At 48.9% G+C, this 22,861-nt stretch overlaps 1 protein-coding gene across 1 annotated transcript; it reads right to left on the reverse strand.

Moving 5' to 3' along the window:
• Nucleotides 1-27: 27 nt before the first annotated feature.
• Nucleotides 28-22,146, reverse strand: LOC101951406 (zinc finger protein RFP-like). Its single transcript, XM_005312491.5, has 7 exons — nt 21,672-22,146; nt 18,761-18,856; nt 16,117-16,347; nt 10,712-10,734; nt 8,802-8,923; nt 5,621-5,653; nt 28-5,000 (listed from the first exon to the last, which is right to left on the reverse strand). The coding sequence occupies exons 1-7, from the start codon at nt 22,089-22,091 to the stop codon at nt 4,471-4,473; spliced, it is 1,455 nt and encodes a 484-aa protein (XP_005312548.2). The 5' UTR covers nt 22,092-22,146; the 3' UTR covers nt 28-4,470.
• Between the last annotated feature and the right edge of the window lie 715 nt (nt 22,147-22,861).

Here is a 22,861-nt window from a genome sequence, read left to right on the forward strand (position 1 = left end):
CAGGGAGTGGGATGGGGGGTTCTTTCCCCTGTCAGAGCTTACCCCAATGCCCCTGTGTGGTGCTAGTGGGCACTGTGCTGCAGTGATCAGGGTTGGGGGCTCGGTTGGGGCTGCATGCCCCTTGCAGTCCCCTCCCAATGTCCCAGCACAATTCCGTGCTGTATCAAGTGCTGACTTGCACTTTAGAGATAACCAACTCACCGGCCCCACTTTGCCATTAAAGGTGTCCTGGTGCTTTCTCTCCTAGATCGGGTCTGAACCCTGGGGTCTTGGCTAAATACCCCCTTGAATTATTCCATTCTGCCCATCTGCACCAGTATTTCATAAAATCATAGGACTGTAGGGTGGAAGGGGCCTCGAGAAGTCATCAAGCCCAGCCCCCTGCATGGAGGCAAGACAAAATAGACCTAGACCATCCCTGACAGGTGTTTGTCCAACCTGTTCTTAAACACCTCCAGTGATGGGGGTTCCACAGCCCCTCTACACAATCTGTCCCATTGCTTAACTAACCTTAGAGTTAGGCTGTATTGCCTAATATTGTCTAACCTTTTTCACTGATCTCCAAGTGTGCTTCACAGTCCCACGCGACACACAAATTTTGTATCAGTATTACTGTCAGTTAGGAGGGTGATTTTATTTTGTAAATTTGTGTTTTCTACTGATAGTGTTATTCCAGTACACCCCCTAGTGTGAAAGCAGCTGTACCCTTGTGCGGGGATAGCTTATTGCCCCTTCCACACTGGACTGTGAAATAGTCGTACAGTAAAACCTCAGCGTTATGAACACCAGAGTTACGAACTGGCCGGTCAACCACACACCTCATTTGGAACCGGAAGTACACAATCAGACAGCAGCAGAGACCAAAAAAAAAAAGAAAAAGAAAAAAAGACCAAAAAAGAAAAGGACAGCGCTATGTTAAATGTAAACTACTAAAAAAATAAAGGGAAAGTTTAAAAAAAAATAAGGATTTAACAAGGAAAGGAAACTCTTTCTGTGCTTGTTTCATTTAAATTAAGACGGCTAAAACAAGCATTTTTCTTCTGCATAGTAAAGTTTCAAAGCTGTATTCAATCAATGTTCAGTTGTAAACTTTTGGAAGAACAACCATAACGTTTTGTTTAGAGTTATGAACATTTCAGAGTTTCGAACAACCTCCCTCCTCAAGGTGTTTGTAACTCTGAGGTTCTACCGTATAAACAATTTATACTGGTATAACTCCATCCACACTTGCCTAATGGTGCTCCCTGTCCTTTTACTATTCTGCTATAGTTAAAGCCATACAACTTTTATGTCTGGACAAGTGAAAACATGGGCCTTATATTTAAACCAGTAAATTAATCTTAAATAATCACCACATTTTACGTTATGAACCCCATACGGAAAAAGGGATCCCTGTGTTACACGTGTGGTACTTGGAAATGATTCAGAAACAATCATGTGAACAGTAGGAAACAAAATTCATTGCAAAGAGTGAAATTTACTGCCAGATACCAACCTCCCCCCCCCCCAAGAAATGGGAATTACAGACAGAACCAATATGACAACGCTTTAAACCCAGTTCTCCTAATGGGAAAGGCTTGGGATGCAACAGATATTGGCCATGTTTTTCATTCTGTGCATATCTATGAAATTTTCCCTACAGATATTTCCCATTTAACTCATGTTCCCAAATTTATTTCCTTGGTCCATGCTGGTAGCAATACATCACAGGCTCAAAGCAGGGTTTCCTTTCTTTAATTTCTGCCATAATAATAACTTCTATTTCTTAGTGTCAGAGGGGTAGCCGTGTTAGTCTGGATCTGTAAAAAGCAACAGAGAGTCCTGTGGCACCTTTAAGACTAACAGATGTATTGGAGCATGAGCTTTCGTGGGTGAATGCATCCGACGATGCTTATGTTCCAATACATCTGTTAGTCTTAAAGGTGCCACAGGACTCTCTGTTGCTTCTATTTCTTACTGCACGAGACTAAATTCCCTTAGAAAGGAAAAATACTTCCCCCTTGTGAGCAGCCTGATTAGGGGAGGATGGGTAACTTTATTACAATGATGCTTTCTAATTGGGAGCAGGATTCTGCCCCTGGCGCTCTCATGCCACATGGTAGTTTTTGCTCGCAGGAGGGATTCTGATGGAGTCCTCCAGGGTCAGAGAGTCAAGAAGCTATGGATGGAGTTTTTGGGGCTCAGCACCCACAACTGGGGTAGGGTTGCCATCTAGCTAATTGCTGGTAACTGGACCCCTGAGGACCCACCTCTTCCCTCAAAGGCTCCACCCCTTCTCTGCCTCTCACCCCCAAAGCTCCGCTCCTGTCGCTTGCCCCTCTCCCCCTCTCCCTTGCTGGGTTGTCTCAAGGAGCCTGCCTGCAGGTAGGAGGCAACCCTCGCCCCATGGTAACCTGGCTTTTGGTTCTGGTGCCATAATGTTGCCAGGTCCCCTTTTCGATCCGACTTTCCTAAATGGCACCCAGACGCAGAAGCCAAAAATTTGACTGTCTGGGTAAAACCCGGACGGGTGGCAACCCTAAACTGGGGGAGTCAGATTATCTAAACTCCCATTGAGGAACCTAAATAAACAGGCAGATTTTCAGATAAGCTCAGCACATGGGGTGCAGCTGAATGCTGGGCACTTTGGAAGATCTAGCCCCAAGTGTGACCACTGAGCATCCTGAAAATCTGGGCCTCCGTTCCTTTAAAAAAAATAAATGTGGCTCTAAGTGACTAGCAGAAACCTTTCATTAAAACAGTCCTTTCGGCGAGTGCTCTCCCATTCTCAGAGCACGCTCCGCTATCGCTGCTTGTGTGGATGGAGCGGGTTCTGGACTCCCCACTGGGAATCTGGGATTCCAGACGGATGCTGCAAAAGAATTCAAGGCAGGGAGCTGTTTTTATGACATCCTTCTTGTCCTCCCTGGAAGGAGCCAACCAGGGCCTGGGCCCGAACCTGACGTTAAGGCTCTTGTGTTTACCAGATGTGTATGTAAAGTTAGGCCTGGTCTACACTTAAAACTTGAATCAGCCTCACTACGTCTTTCAGGGCTGTGAAAAATGTTGTATCCTGAGCACTGTAGTTAGGTCAACCTCACCCCTGGCGTAGACCCGGCTAGGTCGATGGAAGAATTCTTCTGTTGCCCTAGCTGCCAGCTCTCGGAGAGGTGGATTAACTATGTTAATGCAACGCCCCCCCCTCCATCGATGTTGGAAGTATCTACACTATGGGGCTCCAGCGGCAAAATTACAGCACCGTAGTTTAGGGTGGCCAGGTGCCCGGTTTTCAACCGGAAAGTCCGGTCGAACAGGGGACCTGACAGTGTCCAATCACATCTACTGACTGGACTCTCAAAGTCCGGTTATTGAGGGCGGGGGAAGTGGGGAGGTGCTGGGTCATCACCTGTACCAGCCCCTACTCAGCCAGGGCCACCTCCTACCTGTATCAGGTGACTGCAGCTCCCAGCCCTGGCTCTGCAGGTGAGTCCCTCCTGACCCAGGTTTGAGAGGGGAAAAGCAGTGAGTGACGGGGGGAAGAGGAGTGGACAGGGGTGGGGCCCCGGGGGAAGAGGCAGGGCAGGGATTGGGCTTTGGAGGAGAAGAGGCGGGGCAGGGGTAGGGCCTTGGGGGGGAAAGGTGGGGCAGGGGAGGTTCTGGAGTGCCGGGCGGTTTTTAAATATTACCAAGTTGGCAACCCTACTATAGCTGTGCCGCTGTAGTGTAGAAGTACGCACAAGGACTCTGCTCAGGGGAAGGATCCCACCAAGTGCCCAGGGATGTGATCCTCACCTTCCCACTCGTCATAAAGTGAGTGTAATTCACAGGGTGTAACCACACCCCTGCCCCTTTCATCTCTTCTCTTTGTTCTCAAATCTCGCCCTCTTTCCTAGCTTCCCCCTTCCAGTCCACACCTTCTCTTCTCCGGGTTTCCCCTCTCTACTCACCATTTCCCTCCCCCCATCTCCACTTCCTCTTTCTTGGGCTTCTCTCTCCACACCCCATTTCCTTCCCTCTCCCCCGCCCCCCTCTCAGACTCTGAGCTGGCAGACAGCCGATCCTAGAGAACCTGCAGAGGTTGGAGGGGAAACAGGCCAGACAACCCCTGAGACAATGGCCTGGGCCACACTTAAAAAGTTAGGTTGACACATTGCGTAGGTCAGGGTTGTGAGAGAAAACAAGGCACACTCGGATGCTGTAGCTATGCCAACCTACCCCGCAGCATGGACGCAGCTATGGCAACGGAAGTAGGCTTCCATCAACGTCGTTACCTTCGCTTGGGGAAGGGGAGCTTCTACACTGAGGGCAAAGCCCCTTCTGTTGGTGTCGGCTGGATCTACACTATGGGATTATCCCAGCATAGTTATGGGGCGAGCTGGCTGTGTCGCAAACATCCCTGTAGCATGGACAAGGCCAATGAGTTTGGCCCATGTAACCCAGTCATCTCCTTCTGTCAAGGACGCTCTCAGTACAGAGCCCCAAGGCCCGGTGTTACCCTGTGATACAGGGGAGTAGCCTGAGGTGCGTTTGCATATCCCCAACCCGGAAAAAAGGGAAGATTTTCTCCCCTGTAAAAGAAGCTGATGGGAATGAAAATATCCTGGCCATGCTATCAATATCTATAAATGTCACCAACCCCTCTTCATACTCCAGACAAACCAGAATCCGCGTGGGGCTCCCGCTCAGGGTCAGAAGAGTCACAGGGGACGTTAGAACCCGGTACTGACCTCTGCAGAGCCCCATGGCCCAGATGCCCCCCTCAGGGTCCAAGCTGATCTCTCCCTTCCTCCTCACAGACTCTCTGGCCACCCCCACAGCCCAGTTTCCCCCATCCCCTACTTCCACCATCCAGCAATGTTTTCCCGAGGTGAATCCCTCACAGCCCAGCACGCAGCGAGAAGGATCAAATCTCTTAGGACTGTAGGGCAGATCCTGCCGCGTGTCTCCCCATCTCACGCTTTTCCGTCTCTTGGACACAACGAAGCGGGGATGAGCCGTGGCTGGATCAAAACTCACATTTGCTGCAGTGGGAAAGAGAAAGTCAGAGCATTAGAGACCCTGGGGGACAGTTTGATCATGTCAGTGGCAGAATCTACCCCAGCTGGAGAGTGAATCTGGGAATCTACTTCCTCCACGATTCACCCGGCTCTGAATGGGGAGCAACTCGGAGACGTCAGCAAATTGCAGGGGAGATGCATTCCCTTGGCACAGATGGGTCAGATACAGAGCGAAAGGATTCAGAACCCTCTCGCATATGCTTCCATAGTGGGCCACGTGAAATGTGTTCGATTAGGCCACAGATCCTCTCTACACCCACTGCAGCACTTTCGCTCCCTCCCTCCCGTGTAAGGCTTGCTGGGCAAATCCCCCAAGCATGTTTTCCTAGCTGCGTCAGGTTAGATGAGACCCACCAGCATGCAGTTTTATCCTGCAGCCCTCCTTAAGGCGATCCTCTGACACCTGCAGCTTGGTCCATGCCTCCTGCTGTATATTGGCCACCGGCTTTTGTGTTATTGTATTTCAGAGGCGCCTTCCCTTACTCCAGAATCCACGGACACACCCGTAAATTAACTTTTCTCCTCCATTCAGGAAGATAAACACCGACAACCATTCAATCTGTCAACTGGCGCCTGAAATTTACCTGATTTCAACACAGTTTCAGATGGCAGAGACTCTAGAAGAAGAGAAAAGAAAAAAAACAAACGGGGCAGAGGGAAAGGTGAGATCTGCTGCTGCAATAGAGGATGGAAAGATTCCTAGCATTTGTTACTGTAACAGGTTTAACTATCTGGGCCCGCGGACGTGTGTGTATAGAAACCAGCTCAGCCTTTAACCCTCTCTGATGTAGGCATAGTGTAATTCGGTGATTTACTGACGCAAGCTAAGCTAGGTTCAGAACGTGTTAAATTGATCGACGTGCTTCTGCATTAGGGATTGCACTGATACTAGAGGGTCACCCACATCAAAGTTTCTCCAGCCTAGCACACTCCAGCAGCTCCTTTCAACCCTCCATCCCCTCCCCCCCTGAACTCCCTATGTGCCACCCTCCTATGCCCCTCTATTTCCCTGCTACCCTCCCCACCATCTATGTCATCCCTGGGGCCCTGCGTGTCCCCCCCCCCGCCACATGCCTGAGTCCCCCATTCTCCCCCCCTGCCAGGAGTTCTGTGTGCCCCCCCATTTCCCATACCAGAGTCCCCCAGTCTCCCCTCCATGCCAGAAGCTCTGTGTGCCTCGCATTCCACCTAACCTCATCTCACCCCACCATGCCAGGAGCTATGTTCCCCCTTCTCCTCCCTCAATCCCTCCTTCCACTAGGGGTTCTGTGTGCACCCTCATACTCCTCCCCAGTACCAGCATCCCCCTTCTTTCCCACACGACAGGGGTTCCATGTGCACCCCATTCCTCCCACCCCCCTTTCCTCACGCATTTATGTAGAGACATGCAAGAAAGAACAAGTGAATGGAGCCAACACAATACAGGTCTGTCTCATCTTACACGGGGGTTCCGTTCCGCGGTTAGCGTGTAAAGCGAAAACCCGCGTATAGCCAAAATTCCATTGAGTTCAATGGCGGGCGAAATCGCCCGCACTACAGGTATAGTATTAAAATTGTTATTTTTCTCTCTTTTTTTTTTTTGCCGACCGCGTAAAGTTGAAATCGCGCATGTTAAATGCGCGTAAGATGCGACAGACCTGTATGTAACCGGACTCTGGAAACGACTGACAGAAGGTCACGGAAGCCAGAAATTTATTATACTTCTGAAAAGGACTGGACACTTATATAATTATATTAATAATACATGTATGGTTAATTATTAATAATATCTATTAGTTATTATTAGCATCTAGCATGGAAGGATTCGATTTTTATCTGGAAATGGTGGTAAACATTGATTGCACCGCACACACACAAACCAACGGAAAAAAATATTTCCATCAGTAAAAATCAAAACGTACAGCAAGACAATGTGAGAAAAATGCTGGTCCAGACCTGCTTAGAGTTTAAGGGTATTTTCTTTGTATATTTTGACACGTGAGGTCAACGGGTTGTGTTTTAACCATTACAAAAGCTTTAAATGTTTTGAATCTCAACATCTACTGTCATTAAATAATTTTTGTCTGACCCCCCCCCATAATATTGTACAACTGTGAAAATTTAAATCGATCAAAATCTAAAAAAATGCTTAAAACGAGACATTAATCTGTCAAAATTACAAAAAGAAAGTGAATTATGCCAAGATTTAATATCTAGTTCTTAGTGCTTTTGATCAGTAGGTCTCAAAAGCTCTTTACAAAGAACTTTATCTCCATTTTACAAAGAGGAAAAGTGATTTGCCTAAGGTCATCCAGTAAGCCAGTGGTAGAAACCCCTCGGTCTCCTGCAGTGCAGTCCAGTGATCTAACCACTAGGCCAAACTGCTGGATAATAAGCGCATCAACAGCTATAGTATAAGGGAGGGATGTAAAAATGTTCTGCTGCAGGTTTGATCCCATGTCTAACTATTGGGGATTAGGATGAGACCTTTGCAAACCAGGAGGGGGGAAAAAAATGGGTCAAACTTTTGGGTTTTTTTAGTTAAAAAAAAAAATTGGAAGGAAAATCCAAGCGAAAAAGTAATATTTGCCTGAAAAATCAGAACTGTTTACTTGCAAAATGGTGAAAAGGAAACAGTTTGACTTTTTTCAGGATTTATCTTCTTTAGGTTTGTTTGCGTTTATTTTTAGTTTTGTTTCCTCCCATTTAAAAGAATTCACCAACCAGTGGAACGAATTCATGAAATGTTTTGGTCAACCCAAATCTGCATTTTAAAATGAAAAAGAAAAGAAAAGTTTTGGATGAAAAATTTCACCTAGTTAGGCTTGTGCTTAGTCCACTAGGCCACGCTTCCTCTCAGACCAGGTCTACACTACAAACGTACATTGGTTTAACTACATCGCTCAGGAGTATGAAAAATCCACATCCCTGAGCGACACAGTTATACTGACCTAACTCCAGGTGTAGACAGTGCTATGTTGACGGGAGAGAAGCGCCATCTTTCTGTGTTCCCGGGGGGGGTGTCAATGTATACTCCGCCCCAGGCCCTGCCCCCACTCCACTCCTTCTCCCAAGTCCCCATCCCCGCCCTGACTCTTCCCGCCCCTGCTCCGCCCCCAAGCACACCCCTTGTCCTCCTCCCCCACCCCTAGTGCCTCCTGCATGCTGCTGAACAACTGGTGGGCGGGAGATGCTGCGGGGAAGGGGGAGGAGCTGATCGGCGGGGCCACGGGCGGGCAGGAGGCACTGGGGGGGAGGAGCTGATCCACAGGGCTGCCAGTGGGTGCTGAGCACCGACTATTTTTTTTTCTCACGGACTCAGTGCCTATGATGTGAGAGCTTCTCCTGCCAGCATAGCTACTGCCTCTTGGGGAGGTGGATTAACTATGCTGATCAGCGTAATAGCATCTTCGCTGAAGTGCTACGGCAGTGCAGCTTTTTAAGTGTAAACTGGCCCTCAGTCTGTTGTGTTTCCCTTTTCCTGCAGCTGGAGGGCCTATCAGCTGTTTAGCCAATGGGGCTGGCTCAGCTGTCGGTGGCCAAGCGAGAGGGAGATTTTGGCGCTTCAGTGCATTCAGAGGCAGCATGAGAAGTGCATCCCTCCATCGCTGCAAACTGATCCAGGGTCATCCCCAAAATAAGAGACTGCTGCCCGTGCTGCTCCTGGACTACAGAGGCCAGCCCTGCATGGCTGGAGTGCAGGCCATGAGTCATCTATGAGCTTCAGACAAGATCAGTGATAAGCTCTCAACCCCAACGATCAGTCTCAGGACGAGGGTCTGTTACCTTTGAATTTCTTCACAGCATCCTGTAGCGATACGGTTTCTTGAGAGAGTTCTTTGATTCTTCTTCTCCAGTCAGGAGACTCCGCTGTTGGATTTTGAAACTTCCCCTTCCCCGTCTTACATCTAGAGAGAAAACAACCTACATCATCTTCATCGGAATGGTAACCGAGATGGAACAAAATCTGAGGGGCCCAATCAGTACTTGGTCCTTGCTCATATGCATACAAATGGTCAAGCACAATTGCAGCCCTTAGGACTTGTCAACATGGGGCATTATTCCAGAATAACTATTCCGGATTAACTTCCTGTGTGGATGCTCCGCTAATTCAGAATGAGGGCACTCTTATTCTGGAATAAGAGAATTCACAGAGGGAGGTTATCGAGAATATCTAATCTGCTTTAAAATTTACCCGACCTGAACCCACATTAACTTCCCAGTGTAGAAAAGACCTTACTTTCTCCTGGAAGGATCAAAATATTTCAGGGTTGTTGTTGTCTTTCTACAGTGCTTTTCTAACTGGGTTGGGAGGGATAGCTCAGTGGTTTGAGCATTGGCCTGCTAAACCCAGCATTGTGAGTTCAATCCTTGAGGGGGGTCACTTAGGGATCTGGGGCAAAATCAGTACTTGGTCCTGCTAGTGAACGCAGGGGGCTGGAGTTGATGACCTTTCAAGGTCCCTTCCAGTTCTAGGAGATAAGACATCTCCATTTATAACTCAAAACCCAAAGTGATATTTACTGACAGCTCTGAATTAAGGGTCAAAGTTAAGGTTGGTTTTGGAAAATGTCTAATCAATTTTTTTTGCCTCTAGATTATTTGAAGAGCATGTCTGAATAAGAGAATCTTTTATATATAGCCTGCCTTTCCCCAACCACTTTCATATTTTAAATACACAGAATTCCTTAATTGTAATATTACTGACATCTACTTTTTTGTAACATTCCTGTCGCCTAGAGACACTAAAGTTAACAAGGGCACGTTAAATTAACAAAGGCGTCTGTTATTGTCTGAAATTGAATGTTCTTTGGTAAGAAAAGGCCTGGTCATGTTTGGTTTTTCTTTTAAAAGAAATATTGCATGGTAAATTAAGAGGGTGAATAAGGCTGGATTTTCAGAAGTTCAAAAGAACACAAGCACCATTAATTTTCAATTGAAAAGAATTCAAGACTATAAAGTTCAAGTTCCAGAAACTTTATGTGCTTGGGGGAAGAAAGCTTGTTGACGCCTATGCGGTTTAACAACAGTTCACAGATATTACCAGGGTTTGAGCTTCAGGGTTCTCTCTTCTGTAGGGTTGATAAGCTCTTCATGATCTGCTGCCTAAGTTATTACAGGGCACCATATTTATAAGTAAGTTTGTATAGGGCTATCTGTTTAAAGGGGAAATAATTCATAGTGCTCCAAATCCATAGGCATATTCAATTTGACCTGCAATTGCGTATGTCAGTAGGAAGATGGGAATACTGGAGAGCAGATTAGGGGTCATTTGGTTGAGGGGTTCCTGAGAGACAGAACCCCACAAAAACTATTTTAAGATTTGTTTCCTCTTCTAATACTTTTATTTGCCAAGCTGGGAAAAACAAAAACGATGGACAACATCCAAATAAAATTTCTATCTCTGGACAAACCCTGCGCTCATCCAGCATCCCGCATCAAGATCCATCCTCAAAACTGAGTAAGTCAAACATTATTAGCCTGTCATTTTGGTTCTGCAGAGTGGCATACAACACTGATATGAGCTGTGCACAGAATCCCAGCAGGGCTGGGTTTAAATACATATACAGAGAGTGTCTTAATTTAAGGACACATCCTCAAAGCCCTCTAAAATTCACAGACAGACTCAGATCGGCTACACCAGTTGAAGTGTGGGCTGGGAAGTGTGAGTTGGCAGTAAGAAGGGGCCACAATACCTGCTCAAGGTGCTTCTGATGACCTGGAAAGAAAGAGAAAGAATAGAATCATAGAATCGTAGGACTGGAAGGCACCTCGAGAGGTCATCTAGTCCAGTCCCCAGCACTTCTGGCAGGACTAAGTATTATCTAGACCATCCCTGACAGGTGTTTGTCCAACCTGCTTTTACAAATCTCCAATGAAGGAGATTCCACAACCTCCCTAGGCAATTTATTCCAGTGCTTAACCACCCTGACAATTAGGAAGTTTTTCTAATGTCCAACCTAAACCGCCCTTGCTGCAATTTAAGCCCATTGCTTCTTGGCCTATCCTTAGAGGTTAGAGAACAATTTTTCTCCCTCCTCCTTGTACAAGGGAGCTCAATCCATACCCCACATTTCCCTGTCCTGTCCCCCACACATTTCCCTGTCCTATTGCCCCCACCCTGCCTTGTCTACACTAAAGGGCCTTTGCAGGTATAACTATGCCAGCAGAGCCCCCTAGTGGACACAGTGCGAAAGCTCACAGAACGAATTATAGCTACTTGATCTCCTTGAATGACATAAACTAGGCTGGTCTCATAGGCGCCAACTTCTCCTGGTGCTGGTGGGAGCTTGCACCCCCCTGCTCCGCCCTGACTTCTCCCCTGCCCCACCCCCTCCCGCCCCTGCCTTGCCTCCATTCCAACCCCTTCCCCAAAGTCCCTGCCCCAAGTCTGCCTCCTCCCTGCCCCTATTGGACCCCTTCCCCAAATCCACGCCCCAGCCCCACCTCTTCCCTGCCTCCTCCCCTAAGCGCACCGCATTCCCACTCCTTCCCCCTCCCTCCCACAGCTTGTTACGCCGCAAAACAGCTGTTTTGTGGCGGCAAGCCTGGGAGGAGAAGCGGGGACATGGCGCGCTCAGGGGAGGAGGCAGAGGTGAGCTGGGGATGGGGGGCAGGGAGCTTGGCTGCCGGTGGGTGCAGAGCACCCACCAATTTTTCCCCATGGGTGCTCCAGCCCCAGAGCACCCACAGAGCCGGCACCTATGGCTGGTCTGTCAGAATAGTTGCATCAACACTGGGGATTTAGTAGGCATAACTACGTCGGCTGGTGGCATGATTTTTTTCACACCCCTGACCAGCGTAGCTATGCCGGCAAAACTTTGTAGCGCAGACTACGCCTTTGTCCCCTCTTTTCTTGCATCTCTGTTTAGCTAATCCCCTCCTAACAAAATCCCAGTCACTTTTTGGAGAAACAAAAATTCATGGCACTAACATAACATTTGCAAATCTGTTCACGCTGCACGGATGTTCTCTCTCTTTTCCCTCCCTTTGTCTGTCTTGGCTATTTAGATTGGAAGCTCTTCAGGGCAGAGCCTATTATTTCAAGTTCGTACAGCTCCCAGCACAACAGGGCACGAATCTCGGTTGGCTCTTAGACACCACTGTGGTGAAATTACAATATCAGATAAGAATGGCCATACTGGCTCAGGCCAATGGTCCATCTAGCCCAGTATCCTCTCTCCCACAGTGGCCAGTACCACAATTTCAGGGGAAGTGTACAGAACAAGGTAATTGGAGTGACCCACCGCTGTCTTCCCCTCCTGGCTTCTGGCAGTCAGAAGTGGGAAACCAAATGAAGAGATTAAAAAAAAAGGGGGGGGAGTCATGTGATCCAAGAGACAGGCAAGGAAAACGAGTTTCGCTGGCTACTCAAAAAAACCCAGTGCAATTTCAGCAGGAAGCGAATGTTCAAAGCATAGCACAGCAGGACAGGAAGGGAATAGAACCTGGTATAACTGTACATGGGATAGTGAATCCCATTCCAGGGGCCACAGTAGCAAAGAGATGCAGACCAACTGGAAGATGTAAGAAGGGCAACAAATTGATTGAGGGGCTGGATTGACTGATCTATGAGGAAAGAGTAAGACAGCTTCCAGAGATTCATCATTTTTAGGTCTGGCGGGACCACTAGCTCATCTAACCCAGTGGCACTTAACCTTTCCCTACCACCAATCAGGAGTCTGATTTGTCTTGCCTACCCCCAAGTTTCACCTCATTTAAAAATGACACTTACAAAATCAGACATAAAAATACAGACGTGTCCCAGCCACTATTACTGAAAAATGGCTGACTTTCTCATTATTACCATATAATTAGAAAATAAATCAACTGGAATATAAATATTGTGCTTACATTTCAGTATATAGTGTGTGGAGCAGTATAAACAAATCATCGTCTGTATGAAATTTTAGTTTGTGCTGAGTTCACTAGTGCTTTTTATGTAGCCTGTTGTAAAACTAGGCAAATATCTAGATGAGTTGATGTCCTCCCTGGGAGACCTCTGTGTACCCCCAGTGGGACACGGACCCCTGGTTGAGAACCACTGGCCTAGGCTGACCTCCCATGTAACACAGGCCAGCGAATTTCACCCAGGTACAGCTGTGTTGAGCCTGATAAAATAGCCCATCTTCTAGGAAGGCATCCTGTCTTGACCTGAATACACCAATAGGTGGAGAAGTCCACCTCTTCCCTGGGTAGTTTCTTCAGAGCCCTCACTGAAAAAAATGGGCCTCTTATTTCTAAATTTGAATTTGTCTGGCTTTAACTTTCAGCCCTTGGTTCTTGTTATGCCTTTCTCTCCTAGATTGAACAGCCTAGTATTTCTCCCCGGGAAGGTATTTGTAAATCATAATCAAGTCACCTCTCAATCCTCTTTTTGATAAGCTACACAGATTGAGCTCTTCAAACCTCTCCCTTTAAGGCATTGTCTCCAGTCCTCACATTATTCGTGTGACTCTTCTCTGCACCTTCTCCAAGTTTTCCACATGCTCTTAAAAATGTCCACCAGAACTGGAGGTAATATTCCCGTACGGAGCTAAACATCACCAGCATGGCTAAGCATGGGGCAGAGAAAGTGGAGGAACGCTTTAGGGTGAATTAACGGGGAGCAATGGGGTAATGCCCTGTGTCGTCTGCGGGGATGAGCGCATAGATGGCTGGATCTAGCAGTGTAGTGCCTTTTGCTTTTCATCCAACAAATGCAATTTGAAAGCATTACAGAAGGAGAGGGGGGTCCAAATAATTGTGTGTACTAACTGTATGCAACAAGGAAAGCATGGCTACACGCATACTGCAGCTCTGGCAGGATTCTGAAACATAAGAACGGCCATACTGGGTCAGACCAATGGTCTGTCTAGCCCAGTATCCTGTCTTCCGACTGTGGCCAATGTCGGGTGCTTCAGAGGGAATGAACAGAACAGGGCAATTATCGAGGGATCCATCCCCTGTCATCCATTCCCAGCTTCTGGTAGTCAGAGGCTAGGGACACTCAGAGCATGGTTTTGCATCCCTGCCCATCCTGGCTAATAGCCATTGATGGACCTATCCTCCATGAACTTATCTAGTTCGTTTTGAACTCTGTTATAGTCTTGGCCTTCACAACATCCTCTAGCAAAGAGTTCCACAGGTTGTCTGTGTGTTGTGTGAAAAAATACTTTAATCTCTCTTCATATGGAAGCTGTTCCATTCCCCTAATGATTTTTGTTGCTTTTTTCTGTACTTTTTCCAATTCCAATGTCTTATTTTTTGAAATGGGCCAACCAGCTCTGCACGCAGTTCTGCACAAATGGAGAAGACCGTGCGCTCCTTTAGAGGATGCAGAAACTATTTAGAGGGATAGTGCCCAGGATGGTCCAGGGGTTAGCGCACTGGCCGAGACGTTGGGAGACTGGGGCATAATTCTGTGATCTGCCACAAACTTCTTGCGTGACCTTGGGCACGTCCGTTAGCGTCTCTGGGCCCCAGCTTCCCACCTGGTGGTGTTAGGATAAATATATCACAGCCTGCCTGTGAAATGCTTTGCGATCTACTGATGAGAAAAGTGCTGTATAAGAACGGGGTGTTATTATTATTACCAGCCCCTTTCCTTTTAGTGTGAAAGTCCGTCAAACAAACAGAGCAATCTACAAATGTTCTGCTCTACAGCAGAACCTCAGGGCTACAAACAGGGCCGGCTCCAGGCACCAGCCCACCAAGCTTGTGCTTGGGGCGGCACCTGGAGGGGGGCGGCACGGTGCTCCGGTTCCGGCCGCCAGGGAGAGCGGAGCTCCGGCTCGGCTCTCCGGCCTCCCCCCGGCACTCTGGCTGCCGGGGAGAGTGGAGCCGCGGCGGGCTCTCCGCCCTCCACCCGGCACTCTGGCCTCCACTCCGCCCTCCCCCCGGCACTCTGGCCACAGGGGAGAGCGGAGCCGCGGCGGGCTCTCTGCCCTCCTCCCGGCGCTCTGGCCGCCGGGGAGAGCGGAGCCCTGGCCGGGCTCTCCGCCCTCCTCCCGGGGCTCCGGCCGCCAGCGGCGCCGCGGCAGGCTCGCTGCCCTCCCCCCGGGAAAGCGGACTGCGGCCGGGCTCGGTGCCCTCCCCTGCCGTCTTGGGGGGGGGGGGGGGGGAGGCGGCAGGAGGCTTTTTTGCCTGGGGCGGCAAAAAAGCCAGAGCCGGCCCTGGCTACAAACACCTTGGAAATTGAGGTTGTTCGTAACTCTGAAATGTTCGTAACTCTGAACAAAACGTTCTGGCTGTTCTTTCAAAAGTTTACAACTGAACATTGACTTAATACAGCTTTGAAACTTTACTACGCAGAAGGAAAATGCTGCTTTTTTTTTCTTAGTAGTTTACGTTTAACACAGTACTGTACTTCCTTTTTTTTTTGTCTCTGCAGCTGCCTGACTGAGTACTTCCGGTTCCAAATGAGGTGCATGGTTGACTGGGCAGTTCATAACTCTGGTGTTCGTAACTGTGAGGTTCTACTGTAACTCAATATGCAGCATATTACAAAGCGGGTCGGAAAGGAGGAATATGACTTCTACCCCTTGATTAGCTCATTCAGTACGTTAGAGGCCAGAGACAGACAGACACAGCCACACACAGAATTTTAGCCTGGGTCACACTAAATTTGAAGTACCAACTACTGCATGATCCAGCCAGTGGGTGCGTGGGACAAAGAACCACACGGAGTTTGCAGAGCTTGCAAGAGAATGAAACCAAGGAAGGAAAAGTTGAGGGTGAACGTCAGGGAAAACTTCCTAACAGGGAGGCGTGCTAGGCTGTGGAATGTTCTTCCCAAGAACAACAGTGAGAGCTCCCAACTCTTGAGATATTCTGGCCAAAACCCTGGGACATGTGGTAAAGGGCACAATCCTACGCTTGCCTCCCGGGAAATGGAATGAATGACACAGCTGGTTTTTGCCGTGTGTGGCGCGAAAGGCTTCTCTCTCCCCCAACAGAAGTTGGGCCAATAAAAGAGATTCCCTCCCCCAGCTTGTCGCAGTTGGTCTTTGACACCCATCACTTCCATGAATCTGTGATGCAGCTTTCAAAGAACTAAATAACAACACAAACAGCAGCAGCACACAGACTGTGCAGGGATCTGGGGGTGGGGGGGTTTCACCTGCAAGAATTCACTCGCTGGCTGCTGGCACTTCCCCTCCATCTCGCAGACCAGATCGCTGAGGCAAGAGAGCGCCTTAGAGTATTTGGTGGCATTTTCATCCCTCATCTTCACAATCTCCTTGTCCAGCTCGCCCAGCCGGCCCAGCCGATGTTTCTCTTGTTCCTCCAGAAACAGGCGCAACTGCTGAAATTCAGACACAATCTTCTGCCTCTCGGCTTCCACTTCTTTCTGCAGTGAACATGCGCACAGACAGGGAAAAGATCAGATCAGGGACACGCAGAGAGTCATTGGGACATTATAGTTACCAATGGAATATCAATTTTCACAGAATTCGGATACAATAAAACGAATACAGTATCAAATAGTAGACAGGTACTCACCAGTCCCGTCATAGTACTGCACTGCAGAGTGGTTGGTTTCTTGAAGCAGTTAGGCGTATACAGGGCAAGTTTTCTATACAGCAGGTTATCTTAGGACACTACATATCACTATGGGCAGCACATCGCGTACACCCAGATCACTGAAAATACACTGAACACTAAAGCGATACTGAACATAATTTAATCGTTGTTTGATGATTCAGAAGGCACTTCAGGACCTTGCAGTGCCTCAGGGTCAGCATTATCAACATCAATTATCGTTGTAGACGTAGAAGGGGTAGGAGATTGGGCTGAATCTGTACTGACCCTCTGACACACCCTGGAAGCTGCTCTTCTGACCAGCGATGAGCTGCCAAAATTGTAACAACCGGTCCCCTACCGGGTCTTGGGTGGCACTTCGGCGGCGGCCTTCCGCCAAAGACCCGGAGCGAGTGAAGGACCCGCCGCCGAAGTGCCGCCGAAGACTCGGAGCGCTGGCTGCCCAGTGAGTACAAGCCCCACGTGCCTCCCAAACTGCCTGTCCCTCCCCATCCGACCCCCACCCACGTCCTGCCCCCGACTGCCCCCCTCAGAACCCGCAACCCATCAACCCTCCCGCTCCTTGTCCCCTGACCACCCCCTCCTGAGACCCCCCCACCCTAACTACCCCCCAGAACTCCACCCCCTACCCAACTCACCCCGCTCCCTGTCCCCTGACTGCCCCGATCCCATCCACCACCACCCCGACAGACCCCCGAAACTCCCATGCCTACCCAACCACCACCCCATTCCCCAACCGCCCCCCCAGAACCTCTGCCCCCTCCAACCACTCCCTGCCCCTTATCCAACCCCTCCTCCCAGCCCTGGCCCAGCCCCCGTACCATGCTGCTCAGGGCAGCTTGTATGGATGCCACGCGGCCCACTGGAGCTCGCAGCCCCACTCCCTTATCATGCTGCTCAAAGCGGCAGGAGCTGCCGAGCTGCCCAGGAGTGGTCCAGAGTGCTGGCACCGGCGGTGCGGCGCGCTGAGGCTCCATGAGAGGGGGAAGGCGGGGGAGGGGCCGGGGGAGCCTCCCCAGCCGGGAGCTCAGGCGGGCCGGACAGGACGGTCCCGCGGGCCGGAGTTTGCCCAGCAGCCCACCCCTTTAACAACCGGTTCTAAACCGGCTTCTAAATTTAACAACCAGTTCCCACGAACCGGTGCGAACCAGCTCCGGCTCACCACTGCTTCTGACTAAATCCCTGATATCAGCTGGCTGACTTGTCTTCTGCCTCTTTTGAATAAAAGCAGAATGCAGAATGTGCAATTGCGTAACCTCCTGGGCAGTATACAAGTCCCGGTTCCTGGACTGAAGATTGGTATTGGGAGAGATCAGAAATGCCGGTTAATAGAGCTTGCTGGTTGATAAAGCGCCGGATACCACAGCTGTTACTGTATATGGCAACCCGTAACAATACGAGTTCAGACATTTCCCGTTGACAGAGAATTTTCTGATCGCTTCCCCAGCAGCAAAAGCACCTCCTCTGGTCAGCAGCCTCCGTAAACCAGATCCTTTGACTAGCAAGAAGGGGAGGAGGTCGGCCTCAGAAGGAGGGACGTCCGAGAGCAGCCATGCCATTATCAATCTCATTGTTCGGATGATGCATTTTTCTGCAGTCTCCATTTTCCTCCGTAGGCTCCATGTATATTGTGTTAGCACCCAGAGGCACAGGCGCCGGCTTTTCAAAGTGCCGGGGGCTGCTCGACCGCTGGCTCTGCCCCAGGCCCCGCCCCCACTCCACCCCTTCCGCAAGGCCCCACCCCATCTCTTCCCACCCCCGCTCCATCCCGCCCCACTTCTTCCCACCCCTACCCCACCTCTTCTTGCCCAGTTCAACCCCCTCCCCTAAGCATGCCGCATCCTTGCTCCTCCGCCACCCCAGAGCCTCCTGCATGCCGTGAAACAGCTGATCACAGCGGGCGTGAGGCGCGAGGGGGAGGCGTTGATTTGCAGGGCTTGCTGGCGGGCGGGCAACGCTGTGGGGTGGGGGGGAGCTTATGGGGGAGGCTGCTGGCTCCAGCCCCAGAGCACCCACGGAGTCTGCGCCTATGCCTAGGGGCCCAGCCCCATATATGTCTCTGCAGTACCTATCACAAACAAAGAATCTCTGAAGCAGACCAGAGTTTGCAAAAGACAGCGGAGTAAATAAGTCCTACTCTCTCTCAGAGGGGAGCAGGTTACTCTTACATTACTCCAAGTATCAGTGATGCCCTGGAGCTGGTAAGCAATAACAGCACCTACCAGAAGTTCCTGGCTTTTCACTTCCCCACTCAATTGACACTCGAGTATCTCAGCTCTCTCTTTCTTCAAAATCTCCAGCTGGCTCTGAATTTGCACCTAAGAAGTTAGGGGATGAACAAAAATAAAAATGCTTTATGAGCTCTGTTTAAACACACACATATTTTTGAGGCTTTTCCATCAACAATAACTAATAGATTATTTTTAGCCCTGTTGCTTATTAATATGGTGTGTTCATTAATGTGTTTTAAACCAGGTGCTAATGCCTACGATATTCTTAGTTACAATGTGATAGCAGCCAGGAGGCCAGCCATAGACCAGGAGCTCATTGTACAAACATACTGTCTCTGCCCCAAATGGCTAACCATCTAGATGGGTAATAAATAAATTAATCATTTTCCAGATTCCCCTTGGAAATGTACCCAAGACGCTCAGAGAAAGACAGTCCCTGCCCTAAAGATTGGATAGTCTAAGGCCTGGTCTACAGTACGGGCTAAATCAACGCAGCTGCAATCGATTTAGCGGGTCTAGTGAAGACGCGCTAAATTGATGGGCGAGCATACTCCCGTCGACGTCTGTAATCCACCTCGACGAGTGGCAGAAGTTCTGTCACTGGGAGCGCGTCTCCCATCGACATTGTGTAGTGTGGACATGGCTGTAAGTTGACCTACGGTACGTCAACTTAAGTTACGTTACGTAAGTTAACTAGTTCAACTTCGATTGACTTACAGCACTAGTGTAGACCAGGCCTAAGTCAGTGATATTCAGACCTGAGTGATTCAGGAGGCAAATTAGCGATCAACATGACCCAAAAGACCCACAGTCGTGTGAATTCATTGTTTCATTTACTACAGGGGTCGGCGACCTTTCAGAAGTGCTGTGCCAACACTTCATTTATTCACTCTAATTTAAGGTTTCGCGTGCCAGCCATACATTTTAACGTTTTTAGAAGGTCTCTTTCTATAAGTCTATAATTTAGAACTAAACTATTGTATGTAAAGTAAATAAGGTTTTAAAAATGTTTAAGAAGCTTCATTTAAAATTAAATTAAAATGCAGAGCCCCCGGACCGGTGGCCAGGACCCGGGTAGTGTGAGTGCCAGTGAAAATCAGCTCGTGTGCCGAGTTCGGCACGCGTGCCATAGGTTGCCTACCCCTGATTTACTACAATATTATTCAGATTTAAATAGTAGGCCAGGGGAAAGATTTAGTTTGTATATCATTCTCATAGCAAATAAGTTAATAATTTGGTGCAAGTTAATAACTTACTTGGTTAATAAGATAATACAAAGCATTCTGATTGGTTAACAATTAAATCACACAGTGTTTTAAGATCATGTGCTGCAGGAAGACACATTAAAGAGCCATTTGTGGCTTGCCAGCTGCAGTTTGACTATCACTGGTCTAAATAGCCAAGGCAGATGGGGGAGGGGGGAGTTACTCGCCCAAGGTCACCGGCAGAGCTAGAACAAGAACCCAGGTGTCCTGAACACCAGTTTCAAACTTAAACTCTGCACCAGGCTGGGTCAAGTTGAGCAGGTGCTAACAAAAAACAGACCAAAGCTTGTGACTAAAAACAAACTCCCCTCTCAGTCGTTCAGGTTTCCCCTTCCTTATTACTGGTGACGTCATAACGCTGTTATGGGGCTTTCAAGGAAACAAAACAAAACAGGCACAATAAGACCTAAATGCAGAATGGGGCTAGTGGTGAGAAAGCTCCTTGTGAATAGGGGTGTGTGTGTGGTGGGGGAGACGATAGAGAAATAGGAGAGACAGCAGCTACTGAGGCTGGTCGAGTACAGCTGGCTCCAAACTGGGAATCAGTTACTACCTGGTTCCTGGCCCAATTCAGCCCCTCTGGGTCCCATTCTCATCCCCTGACCCAGCTTGTGGGTGAATTTATGCAGGGACAGAGCCCCCACAATATTTCCAGTGCACTGCACCCCTGTTTCACCACCCCATGCAGAGTAATCCCATGCCTATGAAAAAAATGAGATTTAGATCCTTTATTGTGTGTAAAACCGTACTTTAAAAAATTCTTTGTATAGTCCCTTTAGCTATAGAGTTTGCTATGCAAGATCTCTGTAATAATGCAGTGTTTCACCAGTGATTTCCGCTCTACTCCGCGCTGATTAGGTCTCAGCTGGAGTACTGAGTCCAGTTCTGGGTGCCACATTTCAGGAAAGATGTGGACAAATTGGAGAAAGTCCAGAGAAGAGCAACAAAAATGATTAGAAGTCTAGAAAACATGACCTATGAGGGAAGATTGAAAAAACTGTGTTTATTTAGTCAGGAGAAAAGAAGACCGAGAGGGGACATAATAACAGTTTTTAAGTACATAAAAGGTTGTTATAAGGAGGAGGGAGAAAAAGTGTCCTCAACCTCTGAGGACAGCACAAGAAGCAATGGACTTAATTTGCAGCGAGGGAGGTTTAGGTTGGACATTAGGAAAAACTTCCTAACTGGTTAAACACTGGAATAAAATATCTAGGGAATTTGTGGAATCTCCGTCATTGGAGATTTTTAAGACCAGGTTAGACATACACGTGCTAGGGATGGTCTAGATTAGGGGTTCCCAAACTTGGTTCACAGCTTGTTCAGGGTAAGCCCCTGGTGGGCCGTGAGATGCTTTGTTTACCTGAGCGTCCGGAGGTACGGCCACTCTCAGCTCCCACTGGTTGCGGTTCATTGTTCCCGGCCAATGGGAGCTGCGGGAAGTGAAGTGGTGGCCCAGCCTGCGAACGCTCAGGTAAACAAAGCGTCTCACGGCCCACCAGGGGCTTACCCTGAACAAGCCGCGAACCAAGTTTGGGAACCCCTGGTCTAGATAATACCTAGTCCTGCCATGAGTGCAGGGGACTGGACTAGATGACCTCTCGAGGTCCCTTCCAGTCCTACGATTCTATGGTTCCTACCTTGTACTCCTGGGCAGCCTCCTCGATGGGAACCACCGTGTGAGCTCGGTGCTCCTTGGATCTGTCACACACCACGCAGATGGGAGTTTGATCCTCCTCGCAGAAGAGTTTCAGAGTCTCCAGGTGTTTCTCACACACCCTCTCCCCTCGGGGCTCTTTGAACAGCCGCAGGCTGAGCTGTTTGGCCACCTCTGCCACGTTGGCCAGCTGCCTGTTTGGCTTGAGGTTTCTCCGGAGAAAGCTGCCCCTGCAGCAAGGGCAGGAGAGGTTTGTCTCCCATCCCCACAAGCACTGGGTGATGCAGGCTCGGCAGAAATTGTGCCCGCAGTCTATAATCATCACCGGGTCTTTAAAATAATCCAGGCAGATGGAACAAGTAGCTTCCTCCTGGAGCGTTTTGGCTGGATTCGCAGCAGCCATTGTACCCAGCAGCAGGGCAAAGGTGCACACAGAGTTGAGCTGCACTTATCTACTTCCTGAAGCTCAGGGATGGGTGGAGCTCTCATCAGCAATCAGCCCCCTTCCTGAAGTTGCAAGTTGTTTTGGCAGTTGTTGCAGCAGCAGCCACCCGGCCTGCTCAAGAGAACGGAGCCTACACGTCCGGTGCGTTTCCCAACTTCTGGCCAGCCTACACGTTTTGCTCGTGGTGGGACTGATGGGTTCACGCCAGTTTGCACACACCTTGATATATGCTAGCACAGTGACACCCCAGGCGTGTTTTGGTTTGCCCCAGTGCAGGGGCTCTCAACCTTTTCAGACGACTGGAGTCCGATTTGTCTTGGCTTCCCCCACGTTTCCCCTCACTCAAAACCGACTTCCTTACACAAGCAGACATAACAATACAAAAGTGCCACAGCACGCTAGTCCTGAAAAAGGGCTGACTTTCTCATTGTTCTATCATGATAAAATAAATCCATTGGAATATAAATATTGTATTTATATGTTCAGTGTACAGTCTATAGAGCAGTATAAACAAGTCACTGTCCGTTTGAAATTTTAGTTTGTCCTGACTTCACTAGTGCTTTTTATGCAGCCTGTTGTAAAACTAGGCAAATATCTAGATGAGATGATGTACCCCCTGGAAGATCTCCGTGTACCCCCGGCAGGACACATATCCCCGGTTGAGAACCCCTGCCCTAGTGTGGACTGCAAAGCAACCTCACAGGCAAATATTTATGTCCTGGGAGTAA

Source organism: Chrysemys picta, chromosome 12 (genome assembly GCF_011386835.1).
Source record: "Chrysemys picta bellii isolate R12L10 chromosome 12, ASM1138683v2, whole genome shotgun sequence".
Taxonomy (NCBI): domain Eukaryota; kingdom Metazoa; phylum Chordata; order Testudines; family Emydidae; genus Chrysemys; species Chrysemys picta.

Excerpts from the sequence above, each read along its gene's own strand:
- LOC101951406 (XM_005312491.5), bottom strand. The coding sequence starts at position 22,091 with ATGGCTGCTGCGAATCCAGCCAAAACGCTCCAGGAGGAAGCTACTTGT. Across the intron at positions 18,857-21,671 it reads AGGCTGCCCAGGAGTACAAG|GTGCAAATTCAGAGCCAGCT; the intron begins GTAGGAACCATA and ends CTAACTTCTTAG. Across the intron at positions 8,924-10,711 it reads ATCAGAAGCACCTTGAGCAG|ATGTAAGACGGGGAAGGGGA; the intron begins GTATTGTGGCCC and ends TTTTCTCTCTAG.